Source organism: Pleurodeles waltl, chromosome 8, assembly GCF_031143425.1.
Source record: "Pleurodeles waltl isolate 20211129_DDA chromosome 8, aPleWal1.hap1.20221129, whole genome shotgun sequence".
In the NCBI taxonomy this organism is placed as follows: Eukaryota; Metazoa; Chordata; class Amphibia; order Caudata; family Salamandridae; genus Pleurodeles; species Pleurodeles waltl.
Genome location: NC_090447.1, coordinates 766,099,663 through 766,126,400, shown reverse-complemented (window position 1 = coordinate 766,126,400; position 26,738 = coordinate 766,099,663). Strand labels below are relative to the sequence as shown.

At 46.1% G+C, this 26,738-nt stretch overlaps 1 protein-coding gene across 2 annotated transcripts in view; it reads right to left on the bottom strand.

Annotated features, from left to right (window-relative positions):
- The window catches only part of RPS6KA3 (ribosomal protein S6 kinase A3), a 540,094-nt gene that overhangs the window by 359,662 nt on the left and 153,694 nt on the right, over positions 1-26,738 (bottom strand). For both annotated transcript variants that reach the window (XM_069205007.1, XM_069205008.1), the window contains exon 7: positions 10,553-10,659. In XM_069205007.1, the coding sequence (XP_069061108.1) occupies positions 10,553-10,659 (107 nt within the window). The remainder of the gene's footprint in view (positions 1-10,552; positions 10,660-26,738) is intronic.

Below are 26,738 nucleotides of genomic sequence, written 5' to 3'. Positions count from 1 at the left end.
AGGAAGAGGACAACAGCAGGATCCAGTTTCCACTGGTCAGCTAGATACCTACTGGAAAAAGCCTGACCCAGTATCCCTCCCTGTAGCCACAGAGGAGGCTTTTTCAAACGGATTCTTGGATTCCACTTCTTTGTCCTTGGTACAAGAGGGAGTAGGTCCAGTCCTTCAAGGTTCATGTCAGGTCAAAGACAGCAGGTCCAATTGTGTTCTGATCTCCCACAGGTGTTGAAAGTGTTCTGATGCTCGTCACCAGCTAGTGGGTGGGACAACTCCTAGGCACTCCCTGTGACCAGCCCTACACACTTGTTCATTAGTTACTTTCTGCAAACAGACCCAAAATGCCACGTGTCCAGCCATTTTCAAAATAACGAAATTAATCAGCCACACTAAATTTGGGCTCGGAGGACTAGGATTAATCCTAGTTTACTCTCACACCTAACACTAAAATTATGCCTGAAGCAGGTATTCTACACACAACAAACTCGCAGAAGTCTGCCAGGATATAAGCAGGATCCTTCAAAAACCAGACAGAGGTGCCACAAAATTGTCATAGCATCCTTCTGTCCCACTTACAAGTGTGCCCAAAATGTAACTTGTGAGTAAACGGACCTGTCAAGCAGAATTTGACAGTGTGGTGTCACAGAAAGTCCACATTGCCCGCTCTGAATATTGTGTGTAGTTAAGAGGAGTCATCTCTGCCCATTCAGTTCAGCTTATGTACTCTGGATCCTGGCATAGCGCAGTCTCTCAGAAAAGGTATAACAGGTGGGGCAGGAAATTCCTTTAAACTACATTTATTCTGCCCACACAGAAGGGCATAAATTGTCCCCGGGGTGAATGTCTGCTGTGATATAGCTGACAAAGGGGGAGGGGAGGAATGAGTTTTGACATTAAAGAGGTCTTGGGTGCTTGATGTGGGGTGAACTCCCATATATTTACTTAAGGATTTGGCCCATCGGAATAGGAGTTGTGTCGCAAGGCCAGTCTGACACCCCGCCTTCGCTCCCACCCAACAGTGAATGTCACAAATGGTATTTTTGTGTTTTCAAAGTTCATTTTGTAGCCTACGGCTTTCTCACAATCCTGAAGTAAGTACTATCACCGTCAACGAGCTTTCCAGATAATCTAGTCCTAACAGGACATCATCGGCAAATGGCAAGCTTTTAAATGAATGCAGAACAAACATTATCCCGGTCACATCTCAAGATTTCCAGATCAGGCAGACCATAGGTTCAATAAAGAGGGGGAATAGCAGGGGTGAAGAGAGGATAGCCCCAACATTTCCATGACAGTGTGGCGCTGGTCACCAGTTTCGAAGGATAAAACAAAGTGGTATGTCCAACTGTAGCGGGTGTCATCTTCTCGGAGCATCTGCATTATCGGGCGGGACTCGGCCTGTCATAATGTGAGCTGAGAGACATCCTGGTAGACTGTGCAAGAGTAAACTTAAAAGCTCACCTCTCCCATTTTTCTAGTGTGTCGTAGGACTTCCTCCTTTTTCAAGAAATAGTGGAACGTGACTAGCACATCTTTGGTTCTATTGCTGGGATTTTCTCTTGGGGGCCCCAAGCTGAAAACTGTTGATACAGATCTAAGGTGGTCATCGCCCATCAAGTGTAAGAGCACCCTGACACAAAGGTTTCTAGATTTTTGTCCAGGATCTCTAAACTAGGGCCTCTGAGCCATGGATTCTCTCTCCTCAAGCAATTTTCCAGGTCTTTCAGTTTATCAACAGAGTTACTTAATTTTTCTTCTAGTGCTATATATTTAGGCACCTCTGGCCTTACTATAGCAGACTCTACCAAAAGGCAAAAGGAATGTGTGCTTGGTATAGAGGGCACTGTGAGGCTAACTCACAATTGTCATTGAAACCCTGACCTTACAGGCTAAACTTCGAGTTCCCTTCATCTTTAGCTGTACTCGTCCTTTATTTCTTCCAGCACTATATCCACAAGAGGTCCAAAAGGGGCGTTCTCCATCAAAAGGTGCACTGAGGGGGGTGCTGCTAGGCTTCAGGTCAGAATCCTGAGATGCCCAACCAGGTGTGTCATTGGAGAATGCTAGTGTTTGTTTCTCAGGAGGCATCCTGCTAAAGTTCAACTAATGTTTGCCTTGAAGAGGATCCCCCGCCCCCACGCACCCTTGGATGAGGTCCTTTCTACATTTCCAAGGATCTCTAGAAAATGATCTGCTAGCTGTTCAGTCTCCTACCAGTGGTATCTGTCATAAATAAAATGTAGCCCAACTGATTTGAATATACATCACTGAATATCCACGTACCCTGATACCCACTTGTCAGCAAGAAGTGCTTCTGAACATTATAAGCTACAAGCGAATCTGGTGATGCTTGGCAGATACGGTACCAATCAATAGGTTTGGAAAGCGTTTCAATGAATAATTCCTCCTCTGTTTCCACTATGACAGTTCATCTTCGATGGGCCGTTACAAACAATGTGGTATCCGTGGGAGGAGATGGCTTGACTCCGTACAATTAGAAAGACGAGTCATCTTTGGGATTGACATAATGCCATGGATTGCCTCCATCGTTCGTTGGATTATCTCTTAAGCAGTGATCAGTGTTGACTGCTGAGGCCTTTTGGGAAGCAGTTCAGGGCTTGAAGCATAACACTCTCGAGGCTGTCCCTTGCCCTAAAGCCAAAACTCAGTTTGAAGTCTAACAACAAAGATCCTCAGAAGGTGTGGCTTAAAAACCCGGAGTGTAGCCTCTGTCCTAGATGTTTCATGGTTTCAGTGGGATGCTGGAGAATAGTTTATTCATAAGTCAGTCATTTGAAAAAGTATACTTAAGACTCCACTCCCCCTGTATCCTCATAGTACCAGACAGCCGTCCCCTTTCACCATTCAAATAGGTGCCCGTAAAGTCTTTGATGCCAGATGCAGTGGATGGGTAAGGAGGGCCTCCGCTCTCGATCCAATAACGCCCCTACCACCTTTCCTTTATGTACTGAACCGTCTTTTTACACCTAAAGGCCAGGTAGGCCAGACATGTCAGTTGGTCAGACAGAGGTTTCAAACCATATTCTGATCTGACCACAGGAATTTGCTTTTGCAATTAGGTCAAAATTGGAAGGGTGTAATCTCTGTAAGTTGCTTTTTTGGTGGGAAATGATGATGTAGCATTCACTGAAACGCGACTCGACCACATCAGCAGAAGGGGCTAAAATGACTGCTGAGACTGGGCAATTCAAGAGAGCTTGAGAGATTTGGCAGCGACCACTCTCTCTCCAAAGTACTTGCATGGTTTTATTGCCAGATAGGCAGGAACTATTGAAGGGGATGCTGATCAATGAAGTCTGGACATCCAAATTGCTAGGCTGGTCGCACTTCCCAAAGGTGTCCAGCATCTTGGATTCCCTATCCTCCTAGGTCCTCCTCCATAGGGTCAAACTCTTCCTCCTCATCTTCGCCAGCAGGGAGGAAGGGACTATCCAGCGGAGGAAGTGAAGGGGGTGGTAGGGCCTGGACAGCACCAGTAACACTGAATGGCATCAAAGCAGCAATGGCAGTGATTTGGTGAGAAGAATGTGCTCAACATGTCAAGCGGCACCGGAAAGCGGGTGGGCTGGGTGAAAAAAAAAGCACTCATGTCAGCCCAGACCCCGAGGGCTCAGCAGACGTCTGTGGCGGACCCACCAGCAGTAACCCAGCCATGGCACCTCACTGCTTCATGGTGCCCAAAGGCACTAAAGAGGATGCTGGTGGCCCGAAGATGGGGTGCAAGGTGTAGTTAAAATATTTTAATTGAGCAGGCATTGCTCTGGTGGAGCTCCGGGGCAGCACAGAGCATGCCCTGATGTCTGCCCCACAGGTGGAGTGCAGAAGCAGGGCCTAGAAGCATGGCGTTTGGAGAGCAAAAATGACAAATGCTTGGCCATCTTTTTCTTGTGCTTCTTTGACTTACCAGGCTTGGAGGAAGAGGTTATTGAGTACAAAGACAGTCATCCGCAGGCCCAGATCTGAGAACTAAGTCTCAAACTGCAAGAGAACAGGAATACAACCGAGAACTACGTGGAACCTTTTTCTGTCATGCTGCGAGGAGCTTCACTGCCCGCTCGAAAATTGCCTGGTGGTGCACTGATTTGCAATCGCCAAAGGCCTTGGAATTGTAAAAGGAACTAATGTCAGGGTGTTGCAGTGGTGCTTCAATGGGCACAGCATCGTCACTTCTGACAGACCAGAAGAACGTCAACTGCTGGCACAAGAGGTACTGCTCAAGGTTTTCCAGATTCAACCGGAGGACTAATCTAAGGTGATGAATCTGCAGTTAGAAGTCTCTATGAGAATCAATGCAGACCTGGATGAGTGTCTTTTTCTGCACAGCCTTGCATTTCTTTGCTCCACAGAATCCAACAAATAGTTGATTGTCCACTCTAAGGTCCCTGGCACGACTAATCTAAAAGCATAATTCTTATTTTGGGCTCCAGCCATGGAAGCCTCTTCTTTGGCGAGGGGTAATGAAGAGCGAAGCATGCTGGCAGAGTGATGGGTTGTCCAATGTGGAAGTGAATCATGATGTTTGACATCAATGCTGCAACAAGCAACGTAATTGTGATAACGATGGTTTAGTCAGGAGGCAAAGTGAGCATCTGAGCATTAGCTAGAAGGGCTTACTCATGAGAAATGTCGAGATGCAATTACGGTCCGACTGTGGCATCACAAATGGTTTTGGAAGAAACATGACAGTCAAACCTTTAATAAATCTCATCACAATTTGTGATATAAACAAGGACGGTTGGTCCAGAAAATATAGAAAGGGCAGACAAATCACCTTTAGTACTGCTCATCCCAAGAGCTTAGGTGGCAGAAGACAAAACAAAAGAATGTCCATAGCTTTGCTTGTAAAGGGTAATGAGAATGCCGTACCAGGCCACAAATTTGTCTCAGGTGACTGGCAAAAACAGATTTCGAGGAAGGGTGCCTTGAGGTGCAAAAAAAACACACAAAAAACAAAAACAAAAACAAAAAAAACGACATTCACCACTTATGGGAACTGATCAAATACAATCGCTTGCCACTGCTGAAACTCAATGCATGTATGTGTAGACTGAGTAGATGCAGCTGGAGGACCCTGTCCAGTTTCTCATTCAGGAGGTACTTGTAAAGTGGTAGCCCGATAGAAGGTAAGATGCTCATGAACAGGAGGTCCAGGGTACCACACTCTTCTGGACCAGTCCAGAGCTGCGAAGATGACGTGGGCCTAGTTGTTCAAGCTATTTTTCACACTGATAATCAGGAGAGGCAGGGGTGGGAAGGCACCCAGGAATCTAGAATCGTATTGCAGACAAAATGCATACGCTAGCACGTTTTCTAGAGGAAAGTCAATCTTGCAAATACGTTTGACACTGAGCGTTCAATGGTGGCGAAAAGATAGTTAGCTCCCTTCAATGAGAGCCCCAGGAATGTAACCATCACCAATGTCAGCTCTGGATGTGGAAGGGAGAGTGGCCTGCCACTGTACCAACTGTGTTTGAGCAGCCAACAATGCAGATTCTGAACAGTCTCCTCTGAAATCTGGATGGCATCGGTCAGAATGCCTTGAGCGTGGGCCCGCTGGAACTTTAAATTCCGCTGCAGCGCCTGAGTGCCATCAGGTGAAGGCAACAGGAGGATGCAGGAGGCTTAAGAGAAGCCACCTCAGGACTGCTCTCACTGTGATCCAAGGTTGAGCCCGTAGTCCTATTAAGTGCTGGGCTCAGTGCATAGGAGAAAAAGACCTCAACTCCACTGCATCTAGGAGACCTCCAATGAATGTAAGCCACTGTGAAGGAAGGAGTCACGTGTGACTTTGGCTCACTGATGGTGAGCCCAATTATGTCCCCTTTTCTCCGGAGAAGGTCCACGACTGACTGGTGAGCCTGCCTTCAACATCCAGTTGTCTGGGAACGCATATATTGATATCCCTAACCTCTGAAGATGGGCAGCAACCAACACTATCACTTTGGTGTCCTTAAAGCACTCTAAAGCAGAGACTGCCTTCTCATTTAAAAGGCAAAAACCTTGAAAGGGCATATCCATAAAGAGGCCCGTAAATTGTCAGAGAATCCTCAGGAACGCAAGTCCACACAAGTCGACGAAGTACAACACTGGTGCCAACTACCCTTTCCAGCCAATCCATTGCATCTAGATCTGTGCGTGCAGATATTTTATCTAGCTGTATCGCATCCATTATGACTTGTTTGAGCCAAAGAGGTCCCAAAATTGTCTGGGACCAACAAGATCTTGTTGACATTGTCCAAATGGGCATATGTGTACCACTGTAGTGAACAAATAGAATTCACAGATTGTAATGCTAGACTAGCAGTAAAGACTGTTTACCAAAAGCCTCAAACATCTGGGATTCTCTGTCGAGACTAGTGTTTGGAAATTAGTTACGATTCATCTTACTTGTCGAGGCGTTCATGATGAGGGTCTCTGGATTGGGATGCTTGGTGAAAACATAGACATCGCCAGACCTTGGTCTGTGATTTCATGCCACCTGCTGATTCACAGGGAAGCAATAGCAAGGTTTCGACCAAGTAGCAACCAAAGTATCAGTGAGGGCATTGTTAACGGGAGGCAAGCACCCGGCCCAGGCCGTAAGATGGCTGTGAGGACATTAGTTTTAATCACAACGGAGGGCAGCTGTTATTCTAATGCCATCCGAGCCAAAACCACAAAAAAAGGCATTCTTTTCTGCTGGAGGCCCAGGTGACGAAACAAACTCTGGCTCCGGGAAGGTGCCAAGCCCACTGGCATGCTGTAAATCAATGTATAAGGTATCATCAGAATATTGAGGAGGAGGAAGAAGGCATTCCCATCATCATTTGGGGTACCTCTTACGCTGGCATAGTATAAGAATCAAAAGGATAGTGAAGCCTCTGTTAATAGTGCAACACGGAAGCAGCACTGGCTTAGAGTCACATTGCATGACGACTGTTGCACTTTTGTAATTACATAGCACTGGCTGGGCTCATGGCAAAGGTGATTCGGGTTCTGACATTGGCTTCCGCACCGGGAACACTTCTGGTGACAGGGACGTTGATACCTGCTCTGGTGTAGCAGAGACAAGTGTAGAACTAACGGCTACAGTAGAAATCTATACAAAGTTGGTACAGTCCGGGTAATGGCTCTAGGGGAACCAACTGTGCCGGGAATGGATCCTCACCAGGGGTTACCCAACTGTGGGCCCTGTGATTTGTTGAAGACGTGCCAGAGGGACCTGAAAATGCGCTGAAAATTTGTAATCTGGCCGACTAGGCCAAAATCTGCTGCAGCTAAATCGATAATTTGGGGTGCACCAGGACCAGTTAAGGAATCAGTTCTGTGTCTGGAGACCTCAAAGGGGTCTGACAAACCGTGAAGCCCTCAAACCATTTCTTTTGAATCAGTGTTTGGATAGGGCATAGTTCCACTTCACTAACTTATGCCTGGACTTGCCGGAGGACTTCAACAGCTTTTTATGTTTGGCGGCATGCAGCTTTGCCTCGCGGTCTCAGATCTCATGGGGAGGGGTGCTTGATGGCTCAATTATTGCACTATTTAGTTGTGGCCAGATCACAGTCACCACAAGCACAGATCATGCGGGTCTGTGACCGCAAACTGGTTACTACAGTCGTAGCTGGCTTGAAACCTGACCTTTTGGGGAGGGGCACCGTTACCGGGCACACTGGTGAAAACATTTGAAAAATGTGGAAAAACCTAACAAAGAGGGGGAAGTAGGGCTCCAGATTTGTGTCAGAAGACATGCAAAGAAGGGAATGGAAATCAGCACGCGGGGAGGCACATGTATAAGCTCCACTCTGTCACTTCTGAGGCAGTGAGGAGTTGGCGTGGGGCAGCCCGGTGCCATCTGGAAGCAAGTGTGAGCACTGCTATGGAGAAAGTTTTCCAGATCCAGTCTGGCCCTTGGGGAGTAGTCTAAGGTGAGGAGTCGGTGGTTAAAAGTACCCATCAGAAACCACAAGTTTTCTTTAAACACTCTACTTCAAAGAAAAACAACCTTCAACATCTGTGTCCAATACCACATTACAATACCAGATACATTGAAGAATTGGGGTGTATTACATGGTGCGGTGGTGCGACTTCACCATGTAATACACTTACAAACCCCTTTAGGTTCAGGATGTTTCATCTGTCAAACCTGTAGCTCAAACCTGGGTGGCTGTGGCACTGAGCAGCGAGGCTTGCACAGAGGAACAAGTGTAAAGCATTTAAATAGTACCAAAACAATTGACAAAGAAATCGACAACACTCAGGAAATCCTACATCAATTTATTAAAATAGATTATATTTTGATAGAAAGTTATACACCAGAATGAAAAAAAAAAAATCACAGGATGGTTCTGGAGATATGGAACTTATAAGGAATGATAACTCAAAGCATTGGACTCAACCACGAACAAGCATTGGCAAATTAGACAAATATTACACACAGAAACTTTAAGGAAAACTTGGGCAAGTGTCAATGCAGTCGGATTGTGTTACTTGGAGCAATCAACTCCGGTATGGAGCCAATCAGGGGGACCAGCAAGGTCCTTCAAGCGGTTCCAGGCACTTTATCTGTGTTGCAATGGATTCCTTTGGAGTGGTCCTGGTGCAAGGGATGAAGGATGCTGAAGACGCTCCAAGGATGCTGTGAATGTGATGTGGTTGACAGGGTTCTTGCATCAACTACCCCTCTGTCCCGGAGCTGGGTGAGGCAGTCCGGGTCACACAGTTGATGGCCTAAAAAGTCTCCCCCAGGCTGCCGGAAGCCGAGTCACCACTGGACTACCAGTAGCACTGTGCCACAGTCACAGGCCAATCCGTCCTGCGTCTATAGCTTGTCTTTTCAGGGTCCTAGCAGCTCTCCGTCAGCATTCCCGGACTCCGCAAACTCTGTGCTTTGGATCTTGTTCCCAGGTGCTGCACGGCAGCAACTTGAAGACTTTTGGCTACCGACTTGCCCCAGTAGGCTTCTTCAGCTATTGTGTCCCTGTGCTATGAACAGGAAGCCAGTCAGCTGGCCCTTGAAGTTTCTAGACACCATTTGGCTCTGGAGATAACTTCTCCTTCAGCAAGACACAAGAGGCACAGTTTCCCTTCGCTAGCCAGCTGGTGCCGTCCTCCAAAATGCAGCCTCTCTTTGCTGGCCCTTCAGTGCAGCAGGGCAGTCCTTTGTCGACCCTCCTTCCAGGTCAGTTGAGATCTGAGGTCGTGGGTGCCAGGGTTCTTTATGCTTGGAAAATGCCCACAGGGCAGGATGCAGTTATAGGCCACCTGGTGACAACTTCCTGTGGAGTGAAGCACCTGGCTATCCCAGGAGGCCCGATTCTAGCCACTCTCAAGATGACAACACCCCCTCTCTTTGTGTGGAACTCACTAGCCCTCCCCTGAGGTGTGGATACCTCAGGGCTACACACCTTTCAGCCTGTCTAAACACTAAACAATGGGGCAACCCTTCACCATGGTGTTTCACATTTGACCTTCAAAGGCAGCTTCCTCTTTGATGCCTGCCTTTTGGGGTCAACTCCCATGTGTCTTCCTGCAGGTGGGAGTTTGCACATCCCTGGCCTGCAATCCCTCTTTGTTCCCCTTCATGAAAATCGTTGACACGTCTCCCCAGAAGGGCAGAACAATGTCCTGTGTAACAGGCTCCATGTGGCCCGGGAAGGTACAGGAATTTTAAAGGCAACAAAGTGCAGCTTTGTACAAGCTGCGCATTTGCCACAAGTTACCTTAATTTCAACTTCAGATACAAGCCAAGCTTAATGTAACAAGCTGTTTGATACCTTGGAATGCCCAGTTTGGTCCCACCGTTCAGGAGTTAGCACAGCAGAGGGGTCAGCGGACAAAGTGCCACTGAAAAAGTGGCAGTTTCACATTTTCACTGACAGAACATGTAAACTACATGTCCTGTCGGAGTCATATGTTGCACCCTGCCTTAAGATATGGTAGGTCTGCCAGAGGGATGACTTACATAGATGCACAGGGGAAGCAGAGGCTTTTCCACTGCCTATAATGCAAAGTCAGGCTAGCAGTGCATGATTGATCTGACAGTCCGCAGTGGTGGACAGATACGTTTTATTTGGGGGAACCTCCTACATGGCACAACCAGTGCTCAAACCCCTGGGGCACCCTTCTGACTTACATACTCTGGGTATGATATACCTGGAATTCGCAGGTAAGGTAGACATTTACAATTGGGTAGCGCCAATTCGACATACAAATTAGGGTCAGGGCACTGGCAGTGAAGGCCTGGTTAGCAGGCCTCTGCACTGTCATGGTTCAAACACAACGTCAGTCCAAAAACCTTTCCTTACAACAGGGATGTGTAAAGAATGTGATGTACAGCAGTACATGCTGCAAACCATACCAGACCTGCACTAGCCACATATAATACATATGGTCAAACTAATTTGGGAAGATATACAAACATATTAGGGAAATGTACATAAAACACATCTGGACATAAGATATGAGAGCTGAGGAGTGGAAAAGTTAAGAATGCCAGTAAGATATCTGTCCCATTTGTTTTACAGGACATATCAAAAAAGTAAAGTTAATTTCTTACTTCTCAGGTTTTAGGTCCCTGTAGATTATTCCAAGACTGTGCAAATGGTCTAACGCAAGAGCAAGTTCAGCCAGGTAGTACTTGACATCTTCCTCAGTGAACATCACCTACAAAAGGAGAAAACAAAATGTTTGACCATTGTACAGCTAGTGCCTTACTGAATGGAAATAGATTCTTGTCAGAACAAAGTTTTTTTTTTTTTTTTAAATGAAATGCCTGTGAACTATACTTCTTACAGAGCTCTCTGGCACCACATGTTCCTCATTTTAGGATATTATATAAGTTTGAGAAAGGTGATGCCAATACAATACTTTTCTGCATCCAGATTGAGGACGTTTCTCTGCTGCTTCCATTCTTCTGTATCAGAGTGTTCTGCTTGAACCTATAGGCAGTATATGTATATCAGTGACACAAGGACAATGGACAGAGAGCTGAAACTTTTTAAACACTCACCCCCAGTCACAAATCTGGGTTAAACCCATTGCTGTTTTGCTCACCATGCCACCCCAGGTTGGACCCAGCCATGTGCAAATCAGTCTTGACCCTCTTCCCTACTGGAAAAGTCCAGCCCGAAAAGCCAGGCCAGGTCCTCCCTGGACCAGAATTACTTTTGGCCTATGTGAAGGGGAATAACCCCTGTTATGTGTAGCTTCCCTTTAATGAGGATGTTAAAGCGACATGACCTATTTTCAAGGTCTTCCAGGTGATAATATAGATCCTCATTTCCGTCTCTTAACTCCAGCAGTTCCTGTCGGTGGTAAATTAGTTATTCCTCCTTTGCTCAGCATTTCTTTCAGAGTCATATCTTTTTTTTAGAGTGGTGCATAGTCATTGTACATAATTGGAAGGGGCTACACATTTTACTCAGAGGCTCACCAAACTTACACTAGAATAGATCTCTCTCACACGTCTCCACACTTAGCCACCAGTCACAGACTTAGATATCTGATCACTCCCCCATTTCCATAACTATAAGCACTCTACATACCCTGCCCAAGTCTGGCACTTGACGTCTTAACTCTAATCTGCTCCAACATGACTATTACAACCGCAATTGCCACGACGATACACACCTTTGTTGAAATTAATGATACCCCAGACACCCCAATTGCCTTACTTTGGGAAACTTTGAATGCAGAATTAGGAGGCACTTTTATAGCTATTTCCGCTTGACACAACTGAGATAGGAAAGTTAAGAGACTTCACCTGGAAGGACAAGTGAGGGAACTCAAGGAGACACAAAATCAGGCACTCACAAGGTGCAACGTGAATTCACATCAGCCTGCAAGGAGCTTAAAGCCCTCGATGTTAATAAAGCAGAATCTGCGCTACCATGCATTAAACAAAAGTTTTATACAGGAGGTAATAAGGCAGGATGCCTGATAGCACATCGCTTACGAGCTCAGGTTCTCAATCAAAGGGTAACTGAGATTGAGGAGCCAAGGGGAGACAGAGTATGAGGACTCAAACTGCTCGAGAATTTGAACACTGATGCAAAATTGTATACAGCAGAGACGCTGGAATTAGAAGAGACATAGCAACATCTTGCTCAACTGCATATGGAACACATTCCCACTGGTGAGGCCTCCTATTTGGCTAGAGATATTCATACTGATTAGGTGCTTGCAGCTATAGCCCTGTTGCAGCCAGGTAAGGCGCCTGGCCAGGATGGCTACACCTCTGACTTTTATACGGTATTTGCTCCAATGCTAGCTCCCATATTAGCCAGTTTTTGCAACTCCTTTATCACATCAGGGACTCCCACAGACATAAAGAGATGCCATCATTACAGTAATTCCCAAAATGGGGAAGGACCCAGCATACTGCGCCTCCTACCGCCTCATCTCTTTATTGAATGTGGACACCAAAGTATTCACTAGTGTGCTAGCAGACCACTTAGCCTCCTACATGCAGGGCTTGGTCCACCCTGACCAGACCGGTTTTATCCCTGAAAGAGGCTGCTGTGATAACACCAAGTGCCTCTGTCACCTCATAGACAAAGCTCACTGTTTCCGCACACCGGCACTCCTGCCCAGTTGACGCAGAAAACGTGTTCAACCAGGTGAATTGGCCCTACCTCCAGTTGGTGCTAGCAGAGATTTGCCTCAGCGGCAGCTTTCTGAGATGGGTGCTGTGTGGCTCCACCCATCCAAGGGCATGAGTTAGGGCAAATGTGGTGACATCTTGACCTTTTAACATCACACGTGGCACCAGGCAGGGATGTCCCTGGTCCCTTCCTCTTTGCATCATGTATGGAGCCACTAGCTGAGAAGAAACCCAGTGATCCTGAATTAGCGGGCGTCACCATGGGGGGGAGGGGTTTGAGGAGGGCAAGGAACATAAACGGATTATATATGCAGACGATGTTAAGGTAGCAATCACACAACCTCTCATGTCTCCCGCAACTGATGTTGAAGGCTTTTGAGAGGGTCTTGGGTTTTAAGGTCAACCTTCAGACAACGCAGGCACTGGGTCTCACTATTTCACAGGTGACTGACTTCATCTCACATGCTTATTCACCCTCAGGAAGTCACCTATCCGGGCTTACAAATTCACTACACACTGGAGAGAACAGCAGATTGCAATTATGTGGCGCTCCTTTCCAAAGCCAGAACAGACCTCCACTCATGGAAGGGAGGATCTCCCTCCTGGCTGGGGAAATTGGCAGCTGTAAAAAAATGACCCTCTTGCCCAAAATGCTAAATGTGATGCAGACATATCTTCTGCAACCCCCACACATGTTCTTGAGAAGATGCAGCATTACTTCCAGACAGTGCAACTTAGATACATGGTAGAGTGGTCTAGATCCCAAACTGAGAAGCACTGGTGCTTTATATATCAAGCAATCGTTGGGATCCATATCTGAAAGATACCCTGGCTCCCTAAATCAAAGCCAGAGGGCGTTTACATCTACCCCGTGCACTGGGCAACACTGGGCACCTGGGACAAGGCACAGCTAACAAAAACTCTTCCCGCATATCGCGCCAGACACAGATTCTTGTGAATCCTGATTTTCCACTGGCCCTGCAGGGTACATCATTCTCAGAGTGGCAGTCTGCTGGTTGCAAAAGGGTTTGACCAAGAAGGCCTTCTGGAATATGCACAAATCCAATTGATCATGGCATCCCCTCTAATGCTCACTGGCAATTTAGCGCCATCAGACACTGGGTCACCAAACCGCACAAAAAACGCGTGCCAGCCGCCCAACTCGCATCCTTCGAGAGGTGATTCATCACCCATAATACGCAAAAGAGTCCTCTCCAACATGTACAGATTTCTTAATACACCATAACAATGTCACATCCTCTGCACTGCAGAGATAGGAGCTGGAATGGGAGCACCCCTTCACCCCAAAGAAATGGGCAGATCTTTTACATCAATCACACACATCCACTTGTAATGCCAATGGTAAAGAAACGCTATTGAAACTCATACACTACTGGTACTACACACCTGCAAGGCTCGCTAATTCGAAACAAGTGGTGTGGGATGAGACAGTTGTTGGGGGCAATGTGGTCAACCTGTGATACTACCTCTTTCTTTGGCACTGCTCAAAGCTGCATCACCTTTGGTCAGAGGTACTGGTGGATATCAATTAGATGTATGATAGATATACCCTGCTTCCCCAGCTACATACTGTAGGGACTGCCCACTGCACTAACGTATCCCTTGCTTTCAGCGCAGTCTCGGCCCATCAGTTTTGCCATATGTAACCACCAAAAGCGCTACACTTAACGAGCCAGGAAGAAAAACCGTTGGCGTCGAAGGCACGGAAAAAAGGAAAACTGACGTCAGTACGCCGACGAGGACTTCTTATTGGCACGTTGACGTCAGACGGAGTCACGTGGAGCCGTGCCATTAGGACGTCCTCGTCGACGTGGACAGCTAGGAAGAAGACTTTCCGTCGGATGCTGACGCAAGGACGAATTCATAAGGTGAGGAATCCACAGGTAGTTGTATCCATCAGAAAAAGTTATTTTAGCTAAGTGGGGGACGGACACTGTACTGACAAAAATGGAGTGGCAGCACAAACTCTGGAGTCTCTTTGGCATAGAGAAACTGGCTGCGGTGGTTGGGCGCTGGCTGACAATTTGACAAGACATGGAGGCCATGCATACACTTACTTTCAAAGTAATTCAGGGGACTATCCTGCACAATATACTTGAGTGCTCAGCCTAACTCAGACTGAACACGACCCACCTGGAGGAGCAACAATATGTCCTTCCTAATTTACACACTATCTTCGCAAGTCTGACTGCATTGTATTTTTTCCTATAGAGTTATCGAGTGTAATCACCCTTGTGTTCTCTGAAGTTTCATCCTCCCCCAATACGTCACTCTTTATCACCTTCCCTCCCTCACTTTCCTCATCTGCTTCTATTAACTTCCTATACCTCACCGGCCTGTAGTTGTAGGTACGGGCCGATCAGACTGTCTTTTTCCTGAAAATTTAATTAAAACAGCATTTGAACCTAAATGTCAGATGCTCACAAATCATGAAAAACATGTTAATGTATCAGTATTTGTGGGTTAAAAATGAGTGAGACACTGAATTGGATTTTAGGTAATTAGAACGTACAGCAAATATAGGTCTGAACTTGCAAAATCTCAATATGGAATTTTGTCCCAGACATTAAGGTGATCACAACGCAGTAACACAATGCATCATAAGATCAAACAGTCAAAGTAATGAGTGAAACAGAGTTTGAGATCTTTTACAATTGTGCAAAAGCCCTTTAACCTCGAACATCTTTGGCAACACCCTGCTCTTATCCAGGTCAGACAGACCTGATTGAGCAAGTACAAATTATTGTGCTCCAAGTAGTAGCTGTGCAATACAGTACTTTGATATTGCCTGGAGTACCACCTGCAAGCATGGAGCCAGATAAGCCAAACAAGTTACTTACCAATACAGACACTTTCTGATGGCTATTCTAACTGCTAACTCCTCATCTTTAGGATATTCCCAGTTGCCAAATGAGATCTGGTGATTTTTCAATAATGCTCCCAAAGCAACGGTTACTGGGGATGTATGGCACTTCGGTGACATCATACTGCCCCAAAAGTGATAGAGCAGAGTCACAATGTCTTAATTCTTGTCCTGTGCCACAGACACAGAGCAGTTCAAACAAACAGATAAATATCCCAAAAACTAATGTGGAATCTCATGATGATGTACAGGAGTCCACTCCACAGAATGGAGCGGTGGAAGGATAGTTAGGAATCTGGGATTAGATAAAGTATCCAACTGAAAGAGCATTATCAAAGGTAAGTTTCTGACTGATACTTCTAACCGCATATTCCTTACGTTTAGAATGGACACCACAGCAGTAAGATCCATGTGGAGGGCTTGAGGAGTGAACTTAAATTCCAAAGTTCTGCAGCACCGAGTGAGCAAAATGGCCCTCCTGTCGGACCAGACTGTCAAGGGGTATCATGAAAGTGTGCACAGGCACTCACATTGCAGCCTGGCTGCCACCCACAGCTACATTCCTTCCTGCCCCATTTGCCAATGCAACTGTAGGGGGCATTGGCCCTAAAGTAATGGGCCCTATGGTCCTTCTAGGGTTTATCATTTTAATGCAGCAGTCAATGCACACGGCGAAAGACGTCTTTTTGCCTTGCATTTCTTGTTCCTGCTGCGCCCCAGTAAAAGCATCCACACAATGGTATCTCAAACAGTCAATGTAGAAAAAGTTCTTTTAAGGTCAAACTGACAGTTTGTTTTTTCTTCAAGTGGCGAGGTGGAGCAAAAACTAAATAGGGGGTCCAATTCACCGACATGGAAGGGTGATGCCACCTTTGGCAGAAAAAATCCACCATCAGCAGCATAAATGTTTCTGGAAGGAAAGTGGTGCAGAGAAGGGTCCATGGACAGCGTCTTTAGTTCACTCTGCATGGATACCTAACTGTGTTAAGAAAGACGTCCTTGATCTTCAGAGGCGGCTGTAGCAAGCACCTGTGCATAGGTTTGAATAGCCTACATATAAACATCAGGATTTGCTTTAGATCTCACTGAAGCATGATAAATTGTGTTCAGAAAACACATCTCAAGCAACAATTTAAAGGGAGGGTTGGTCAGGCAAACACAAAACGCCAATACTGTCAAGAATTACCTATTAAATGTACCCATAGCAATGTGATGCGCAATCAATGACAACACAATAAACAAACAAATTTGGTAGTCCATGTTAAGACTATTAAAATTACTTGGAGCCGATTTGTCCTGCTTTCTCACAAGTCTAGGTAGGAGAAGCAGTGGTGGGAACATGTACAGGAGACTTGTGGCCCATCGCAGATGGAATGAGTCTCCCAATTGGCTTTTAAGAGCAAACATCAGCACACAGAAGTTTTATCATTGTGCGTTCAACTGTGGCCTGCCACCTTGACTGTAGATGACCTGTGCACTTCGGAATGGAGATGCCATTCACAGTCTGCCAGCTGTCATTAGTTCACCTCATCTGCCCTTGCGTTCAAGGACTTTACTAAGTAATTGGATACCAGAACATCATCTACTGGTCTAGTCACCACCGGAGATATCGAGACCTCTGTTACAGGATCCAGAACGCAACCCCGACCTGCTTGTTTCTGTACCACACGCAAACTGAGTCATCTGTTAAGGCTTGTACCAGCCCCACGTTGATGGTCATTGGGAAGACTTTCAGAGCCTAAATGATGGCTCAAAGCTCCAAAAGGATGATGTGGAGCCAGCTCTCTGCAAGAAACTAAAGCCCTCTGATTTCCACCTCCCCCAAATCTCCCACTCGAGCAGTAGCACATGTAAGCAACCGTGAAGTCTGGGTGTGGAATTGCCAGGTCATGTTTGAGGTCTTCAGCCACTACATGAAGTCTTGAGCCGTCTCTTGTGAGACCTGGACAGCGAAAGAGGCATCCACTGAGCCGGGCCCGTTGAAAGCTCAAGTTTCATTGCACAGGCTGCATGTACCATCTAGCATAAATGATGAGCAGGAGGTACGAGGCCAGGAGCCCAGGAAGTCTCAGAACCATGCTCATTGACACCAGGGACAAAGCCTAAAACATTAGGATTAAATCATGAAATCCCAGACTCACTGCAGCAGTGGAAAGGTCTTGAACACTACTGTGTCAAACATAGCCTCCATGAAAGGAATCCTTTGCAGAAGGTCCAGATGGGACTTAGGGACGTTAAAGGAAAACTCTCATGTCAATCATTTGGCCGTTCTCAGGAAGTGGTCGGACTGGCTAAAGCAAGCTTGCCTTGAACAGCAGGTCATCGAGATCAGGAAATGTATGTATCTCCCCACCTCTGAAGATGGGCTGTGACGATGCCTTCACTTTTGTAAACACCAGAGACAAGATTGAAGGGATGCACCACAAATTGGAAATGTTCTGATGCCACCATGAACTGCGGAAAACGTTTGTGGGACTGCAGGCTGGATATATGAAAATGTGAATTCTGCAAGTCAAGGGACACCATCCAGGCCCAGGATCCACAGCAGAGAAGATCTAAGGCCACAGAAGGCATTAGGAATTTATCCTTCAGAAAGGCATTCAATGGCTGGAGATCGAGTATAGGCTAAAAGCCTCCATCCTTCTTTGGGAAAAGGAAGTAGCATGAACAGCAACCCTTGACCCATTTCCCTGAGTCCAGCAACTGCTCAGTGATGCATAGAGCCAGCAAAAGATAGGAAAAAAAATATCACTCAGATGTGGAGAGAAGCAAGTGGTTATTAAATGAAAGGCAGGGTGTAGTGCTTTTGAAAAATTTTTTAGACCCATTTGCCTGATGTGATGGATCCCCGGCCAGGGAGGTCATATTATATCTGATATCTGAGCTGAGCTGAAAGTGTGAATTAAAGCAGCTTCAGCAGGGAGTTTAAGAATTAGACTACAGATGGCCCGGAAGGTGTGAACAGCCTCCGCTGTCACCATACCCTCTGTCTCAAAAGGGCTCAGTTTACTGCTGGACAATCTGAGAAGGTCTGTGGTGTCAGTTAGCTAGGCCTCTGGAACAGCCCCTATACTTCCTGTATGGCTAGCAAAATTGTCCGACTGGGAACTACAACCTCAAAGCCTGAGCTGTAGCATAACTATCTTCAAATCACTTGTGCGCCTACTTGGTGTTTACTTCAAACTCCCTAGATCAATCAAGGTGTAAGTCCATAAGGAATGTCTGGACAGCCACTGAAATCTCAATTGGTCACATCCAAGCACATCATTTAAGCATTAAACTGGTGCCAATAGCATGGCCTATGCAGTGGGTCATGTCCAGGCCTGCTCGCCAATCATACTTTGCTGTGTTCTGTCGGTCTTGGAAAATATAAGGAAGTGAACTCCTAGATCCTGCAAAACTGCTGACAAGATCTTGCTTGCACGAGTGTGCCTGTCCAGAAGGCACACCGCATTCAAACAGTATAAAGATAGGCGTGCCAAAGAAAATGCTTTCTTTCCGAGGGCATCAAAAAGTTTTGACAATCTATTTGAGAGGCTCAAGAGAAAAGCATTTGGAATACCTTTACTTGTAGATGCCTGCACCACCAGATTGTTTACCTCCTCGTCACGGTCAGTAACTTGAGGGACATAAAGTATACCCTGAACTTCATCACCGGCAGAGCCGAAGGGGACCTCTATCCTCCATTAGTACTGGTATCAAAGGAGAGGCCAGGGCTGAAAGTTTGGCTGTACAACTACTGGTAGCTCCTTAATTATTTCATATTGTGACATAGGACTGATGTCGGTTCTGGGTCAGAGATTGACCTAGCAGTTAGGTCCAGTACCATCGCTGGTAGTGGTAGCATCAGTGACAGCATGGTAGTAAGTGGCATGGACCCTGTGTCCGAGAGGAATATAGGACTGGATTTATTATGGGCCAGAGAAAGTAGCATTTAAAGTCCAATAAAGGGGCCCTGTAGCTTAGTGGGTCCTGAAGGTGCACTAGAGGGAGCCAGTCATGTCTAGAAAACGTGCACCATAGCTTGCTGGGAGGCCACTATTTGCTGTAGAATTTGACAATGGCCCATGAAATTTGAGGCATACTAGGACAAAATGTAGTCCAAGCCCCGACAGAAGACACCAGACCCCTGCAATTTCTTGTTTCAGGCTGCAAGTGGCAGGATGGGGATGAGATCGGTCAGGCGCATTCCCAACTTACTAGAAGAGAGAATGGGACATCAATTTTGTGAAGGACCAATACTGCAACTGAAAATGACCCAAAGATTTGGCGGGAGATCTCAGTTGCAAATGTGACCACTTTTCATGTACAGTGAGCTAAAGCTGCCTCACAAACTAAGTTGTGATTAGATTCCAACCACCACAGGCACGTGTAGGTCCGTGACTGAGCTGAAGTTACGGCATGGCTTAAATCATGTCGTTTTCAGGGGAAATGTCTTCCCTGGTACACCGTCTGTGATCACCTTTTTTGGGATCATCGGAAAAATGAGAGTTGGGAGTGGAGCTCAAAGGGCACATTAAGAAAAGAACGGACATAAACTTTTGGGGAGGGGAAACACTTGTGCGTCTCTGCTCCACATCCATCACGTCCAGAAAAAGTATAAAGTAACTGCAAAGCCATATGGCACTGTTGCTCAAATGTGAAATCGCCTAAAACAGAAGACTAGAGGTGCCCCTGCAAGACAGGAACAGGTCGTTAATTAAACTTTGCGGTGGGGAGAGCAGTTCCAGAACTGGGGTCTGACGACTGTCTTTCAATGTATATCGGTTTGCAGAGCGGTTTTATACATGAAGTAATTAAAAACATTCCTTTCTTGGTTAAGAATGCGAAAAGATGTCATGAAGTCATAAATAAGGTCCAGATGATAAATGCAGGTGGGCCTCAACCTTGCATGGACACAATGTGGGCCAGAAAGTACATGTCCAGGGGTCTGGCCTGAGGGGCGCATGGTTGCTGTGTGTGCTGTGTTCTCATTGGCTAAGTGTTCCTAACTACATCTGGCATCTAACTTTATGGTGTTTTTTGGGAATGCATGCACCCCTCCAGCCATGTGTGTTTTATTGGAGCCAATCTCCTGGGACCATTGCAGTGTTGCTGCACCTATCTGTGGGATTTGATCTAAGTTTCCTGTTTGTGCTTTTGTCTGCCGGATACGAGTCACTGTCAGTCAGTGACCTCAGGTCTGGTCCCAGAGCCTGCCTAACTATTTAGTTGTTGAGAGCTCACAACAGAGAATCTAATAATGATAATGCGACTGTTTGTATTAATCTATTGTCGTGTGCATCGACAGATTATTCAATTATTAACATTCCCCCCCAGTTGAATTTTCAACTACACCATCCAACCCATACATCATAATAGTTACATTGTTGGGGGCTTGTTGGCCCACTTACCTAGCTACTTGGAAGCTAATGAATTCGAGGGCTGTGTTTTTACAGCAGGCAACCCCCACTTACAGGAAACCACTCAAAAACAGTAATACAATGAAAGCGGGCAACAATGACGTGCACACACAGGTCAGCCACCGAGGGAAGCAGGAGAACCAGTTCATGAAGCAGTCCTGCTCAGGGGCACCACCCTCTCCACGCATGTCATTTTGTAGTCTATGAAATGCTTGTAGGGCAAGAGTCAGAGTCCCATTGCCCATGTCACTGCCAGGTATGAAAGTACAGCAAGATACAATGATCTTTATGCATGCTCCACCCTCCACTGCAGTCATCAAGTCCAACATGTACTGATGTTTCATCGCCACAAGGCAGATGGCTCTCGGTTATTCCCTGACTGCATTGAGGCCAAGCTCAGTGGTGTTCATCATATTGAGCATTTTCCACCAGGTTATTTGCAACTAGAGGGCGTACACTTTTGTTTGCAATGTGAAGAAGGGTGTGGACCCTCCCGTAGATATTCCTCTAGAATGTCCTTATGCTGAGCTCAGCTGAAATAATCAGCAGTTCTTTTCACTTGAGTCTGATGCAACAGAGTTGTCTTCTTCCTTAGCAGGTGTTGGTACAGTTCTGCCAGATCTTCTCCGGGGATGACCAGGGTTGAGGTGTGTATGGTGACAAGCGAACAGAGGTCACCCCATCCAGGGACAAGATGAGTGTATGCAAACTCGCTGCATTGCCGCTGACTGTCCATTAGCGTGGAGGTGCCCCACTGCATGTCCGAAATGTGCAGGATTGTGCCACAATTTTCTTTCGTACCCAATGGAATGGTTACTTTGCCTCTGAAACATAAGGAATACAGTGTGAGTTTCTGTACAATTAGGGGTTGCCCTTTCCCCTCCATCCACGTATATCTATCTCTGCATCCAAGATCTCCTGACATGGGGTATCTACACTGTTGTTCAACTCTCGCCCACGAGACCCATTTCCCTTCATATCATCGTGGTGGATGGCTCCGGACTGAAACTCCATGTCTGGGGTCCACTTGTTGTTAATGAAGACAACCCTGGATATGCTAAAGGCCACCCTGGAACCAGAGATGGAAGCTGGAGCAGATGTGCTTCTGCACTGGTTAGGTGGGTATGCTACCTACAAGAATCTTCTCTGAAAAATGTGGATATTGCTAGCCTCTTTGAGAAGGTACAGTGCTGAGAAGGATTGGTCTCCTAGCGGGTCAGATTTACCAATACTGTAAGGGGCCCTCCTCCATTTGGTTTTATTTTGGCCCTAATCCTAGATAGGTATAAATTAGGAAGACGTTTTGCTTTTTCAAGGGCTACCTCCTGGGATAAGTAAAGCCCATCTGCGCCTACTGCATGTAGTGTCAGGGTACAGACGTAACACAACCCAGCTGATGTCTGGGAACCCACTGCGGTCATGTGCTGATATCAAGTGTTGTGTAAAAGTGTGTTATGCAGTGCGTGTGGAATGTTAGTGTTGGATGCAGTGTAAATATAGTTGACGTGGGAGAGGTCCCTATGCAAGCATGGTGACATTTTCTGGATAGACTCCATTACACTAGACCAGTGGTTCCCAACCTGTGGGCCGGGGACCCCTGGGGGTCCGCAAAGCCTCCTCAGGGGGTCCGCGACTGCTTAAAAAAATGTAATATTAGGTCCCAGCTATCAGTAATGACTCAGTGGGGGTCCCCGTGTTCCAATAATGATTCAGTGGGGGTCCCTGGGCTCCAGTATTGATAAAATGGGGGCCCACAGAAGTCAAAAGGTTGGGAACCACTGCACTAGACTGCAACACTGAAGGGCGGATTCTAGTGAGGATACATTATCAACAGCTGTTTAGCAACTCTGAGCTTTCCCAACGCAAATAAAGCTTTACTTCTCCAATGTTGCCTCGTTGGTCCTTCTTTTGAGTTTTAATATAGTGAATTTTAGGGTGAGCGCGAAATGGATGGGTTGCATTGGGGGTACTGAGCATTTGGGTTCTGCACCTGCACAAAAGTATTGCTTCCCCAAACAGTAACCCCTCCGTGCCACGGTTGTGGCCCAGGTCCTTTTTGGGCTGGGTTCCCTGTCTGTGGGTGCTGATGCCATGTTTTGGTCCAACTACCTGACCCATGTTGCGGTGGTGCAGCAGTGGCCTGACTTCCCTGCAGCTGAATATAAGGTGCATTCAGGTTTCCCTGGGCTTGGTTCTGTAGATGAAAATTCTGCAGACTTGGTCCATTCTATGGCAATAGTGACATTCTATGAGATCTGGTTGCTGCCAACCTCGCAGATTTCCATCATTATAGCTATAATGAAACCCTCTGGGCCTTTGCGGTGGAGCTCCCTTCAGAACTGGTGCCATTTGCGCGCTTGCAGCCAACATGACCCCCTGAGGGCGGTCTTCCTCAGTTTGTGTTGAACCAACATAGCAGTAGCTCTCTGGGCTTGCTCTACCGCCAGGGTTTGGTGTCTAGCCCTACTATGCTGTCCAAACCACTATGTATTTTGGTGGGCAGCCCCTTTTTGAGGATATTGTAAAATAATACGACCTGAGGGCTTGTATCAGTCCATGCCTGTCCTGTCTTCTGTCCCCACAGTTCTCTCATCCTGTCTAGAAAATCTGTTATGCTCTCCCCAGGTTTCATGGTCTCTGCCATCAACTCTCCTACATCTGGGTGATCAGGGATCATTTCCTCAGGGCCATCCATATTTGGGGCCTATATGAATTGAATGTGGCCCGTCACGCTCTGTGTTTGTGATGTGACTGCTGGGATCCAAGCTCCGACGAACATGTTAGTCTGCTCTTAGATAATACTACTTAGGCTTTTAACATCATCTATCACCAGGGTTACTCCTGCAGTGTTCTTCTCAAAGCATAAGAGCCATTTTTCTGCCCCATCCAACAATGACGGCAGTGTTTCTCCTAAACACAACGTTATTATCTCCTTAGACAATCCTGCATGTAAGTGAATCCCCCCCCCCCCTCCAATGCCGGATGCAGTCTTTCACAACAGCTGTGTCCTCTGGTTCGAAGGATCCCTCCAACAGCCAGAGTCTATCACAGTGAGTACTTCCTTACGTTCAGTGGGCTAGCAGGTGACAAAATGGTTGTGGCAAAGATCTCTCCTTCCTCTCAAGAAACAATATCCCTTGGGGTTAGTTTATATGTCCTGCGCATTCGGGAGGAGCAGCAGATGTCGTTGTTGCTGCTCTCCTAATGCGCACGCAAAGGGGCCATCTAGGTTCACTGATGTCTATGCTGAGTTTGCACCAGGCTACCTTGGTCTCTAATTCCTGGTCAGTCCCTCTCCTTTGTTGGTGCTCGGGTGAGGCTTGTCAAAAGCATCTCTTCTAATTGTACTTCAGATTCTTTTGCAACTGGGACTCTGTACCTACCCCTGCTCTCCTCAGGTGGAGGGCAAGCTGCCCTACTCTCCCGTGCTTCCAAGGTGATGTGAGATTATATATATTGAAAATGTCACTTACCCAGTGTACATCTGTTCGTGGCATCAGTCGCTGAGATTCACATGGTATGCATGAGCTCGCCATCTGGTGTTGGGTCGGAGTGTTACAAGTTGTTTTTCTTCGAAGAAGTGTTTTCGAGTCACGGGACCGAGTGACTCCACCTTCTGTGCTCATTGCGCATGGGCGTCGACTCCATCTTCGATTGTTTTCCCCGCAGAGGGTGAGGTAGGAGTTGTACTATAGTAATAGTGCCCGCGCAATGAAAAATGTAAGTATGTACCTATTAAAGGATTAAGTAATATATATACAAATGTACAAAATTGAAGGTAACTTCTGAACTGCTACAGGCTTCCGGGGAGGTGGGTGGGTCCATGTGAATCTCAGCGACTGATGCCACGAACAGATGTACACTGGGTAAGTGACATTTTCAGTTCGATGGCATCTGTCGCTGTAGATACACATGGTATGCATAGACTAGTAAGCAGTTAGTTCCCCATAAGCGGTGGTTTAGCCTGTAGGAGTAGAAGTTGTCTGAAATAGAGTTCTTAATACAGCTTGACCTACTGTAGCTTGTTGTGCGGATAGCACATCTATACAGTAGTGTTTGGTGAATGTGTGAGGCGTAGACCAAGTGGCTGCCTTACATATTTCTTGCATTGGGATGTTTCCTAAAAAGGCCATTGAAGCACCTTTTTTCCTTGTTGAATGTGCCCTGGGAGTAATGGGCAGTTGTCTTTTTGCTTTAAGGTAGCAGATTTGGATGCATTTAACTATCCATCTGGCTATACCTTGTTTTGATATTGGGTTACCTGCATGAGGTTTTTGGAATGCAATAAATAGCTGTTTAGTTTTTCTGATGTTCTTCGTTCTGTCAATGTAGTACATTAATGCTCTTTTGACATCTAATGTATGTAGTGCTCTTTCAGCCACAGAATCTGGCTGTGGGAAGAATACTGGTAATTCTACCGTTTGATTTAGATGGAATGGAGAAATAACTTTTGGTAAAAATTTTGGATTAGGTCGTAGGACGACCTTATTTTTATGTATTTGTATAAAAGGCTCTTGTGTTGTGAACGCTTGAATTTCACTTACTCTTCTTAGAGATGTAATGGCGATGAGAAAGGCAACTTTCCAGGTGAGGAATTGTATTCCGCAAGAGTGCATGGGTTCGAAGGGTGGGCCCATGAGTCTTGTTAGAACCACGTTTAGGTTCCATGAAGGAACAGGTGGTGTTCTTGGTGGTATAATTCTTTTAAGCCCTTCTATGAATGCTTTGATAACTGGTATCCTATACAAGGAAGTTGAATATGTAGTTTGCAGGTATGCAGATATTGCTGCAAGGTGTATTTTAATAGAAGAGAAGGCTAGCTTTGCTTTTTGTAAATGGAGCAAGTAATTTACTATGTGTTTTGGAGTTGCCTCTAGTGGTTGTATCTGATTATGATGGCAGTACCAAACAAATCTTTTCCACTTACTTGCGTAGCAGTGTCTAGTGGATGGCCTTCTGGCCTGCTTTATGACTTCCATACACTCTTGGCTAAGTTGTAAGTGTCCGAATTCTAGGATTTCAGGAGCCAGATTGCTAGATTCAGCGATGCTGGGTCCGGGTGTCTGATCTGTTGTTTGTGTTGCGTTAACAGATCTGGTTTGTTGGGCAGTTTGATGTGTGGTACTACAGACAGATCTAGCAGTGTTGTGTACCAGGGTTGTCTTGCCCACGTTGGTGCTATTAAAATGAGTTTGAGTTTGTTTTGACTCAATTTGTTTACTAGGTAAGGAAGGAGAGGGAGAGGAGGAAAAGCGTAAGCAAATATTCCTGACCAGTTCATCCATAGGGCATTGCCTTGGGATTGCTTGTGTGGGTATCTGGACGCGAAGTTTTGGCATTTTGCGTTCTCTTTTGTTGCAAATAAGTCTATTTGTGGTGTTCCCCAGAGTGTGAAGTAGGTGTTCAGAATTTGTGGGTGGATTTCCCATTCGTGGACTTGCTGGTGATCTCGAGAGAGATTGTCTGCCAGCTGATTCTGGATCCCCGGAATAAACTGTGCTATTAGACCAATTTGATGGTGGATTGCCCACTTCCATATTTTTTGAGCTAACAAGCTTAACTGCGTTGAATGTGTTCCTCCTTGTTTGTTTAGATAATACATCGTTGTCATGTTGTCTGTTTTGACAAGGATGTATTTGTGGGTTATGATTGGTTGGAAAGCTTTTAGTGCTTGAAAAACTGCTAATAATTCTAGATGATTTATATGCAGTTTTGTTTGATGTATGTTCCATTGTCCTCTTATGTTGTGTTGATTGAGATGTGCTCCCCACCCTGTCATGGAAGCATCTGTTGTTATTACGTACTGTGGCACTGGGTCTTGGAAAGGCCGCCCTATGTTTAAATTTATACTGTT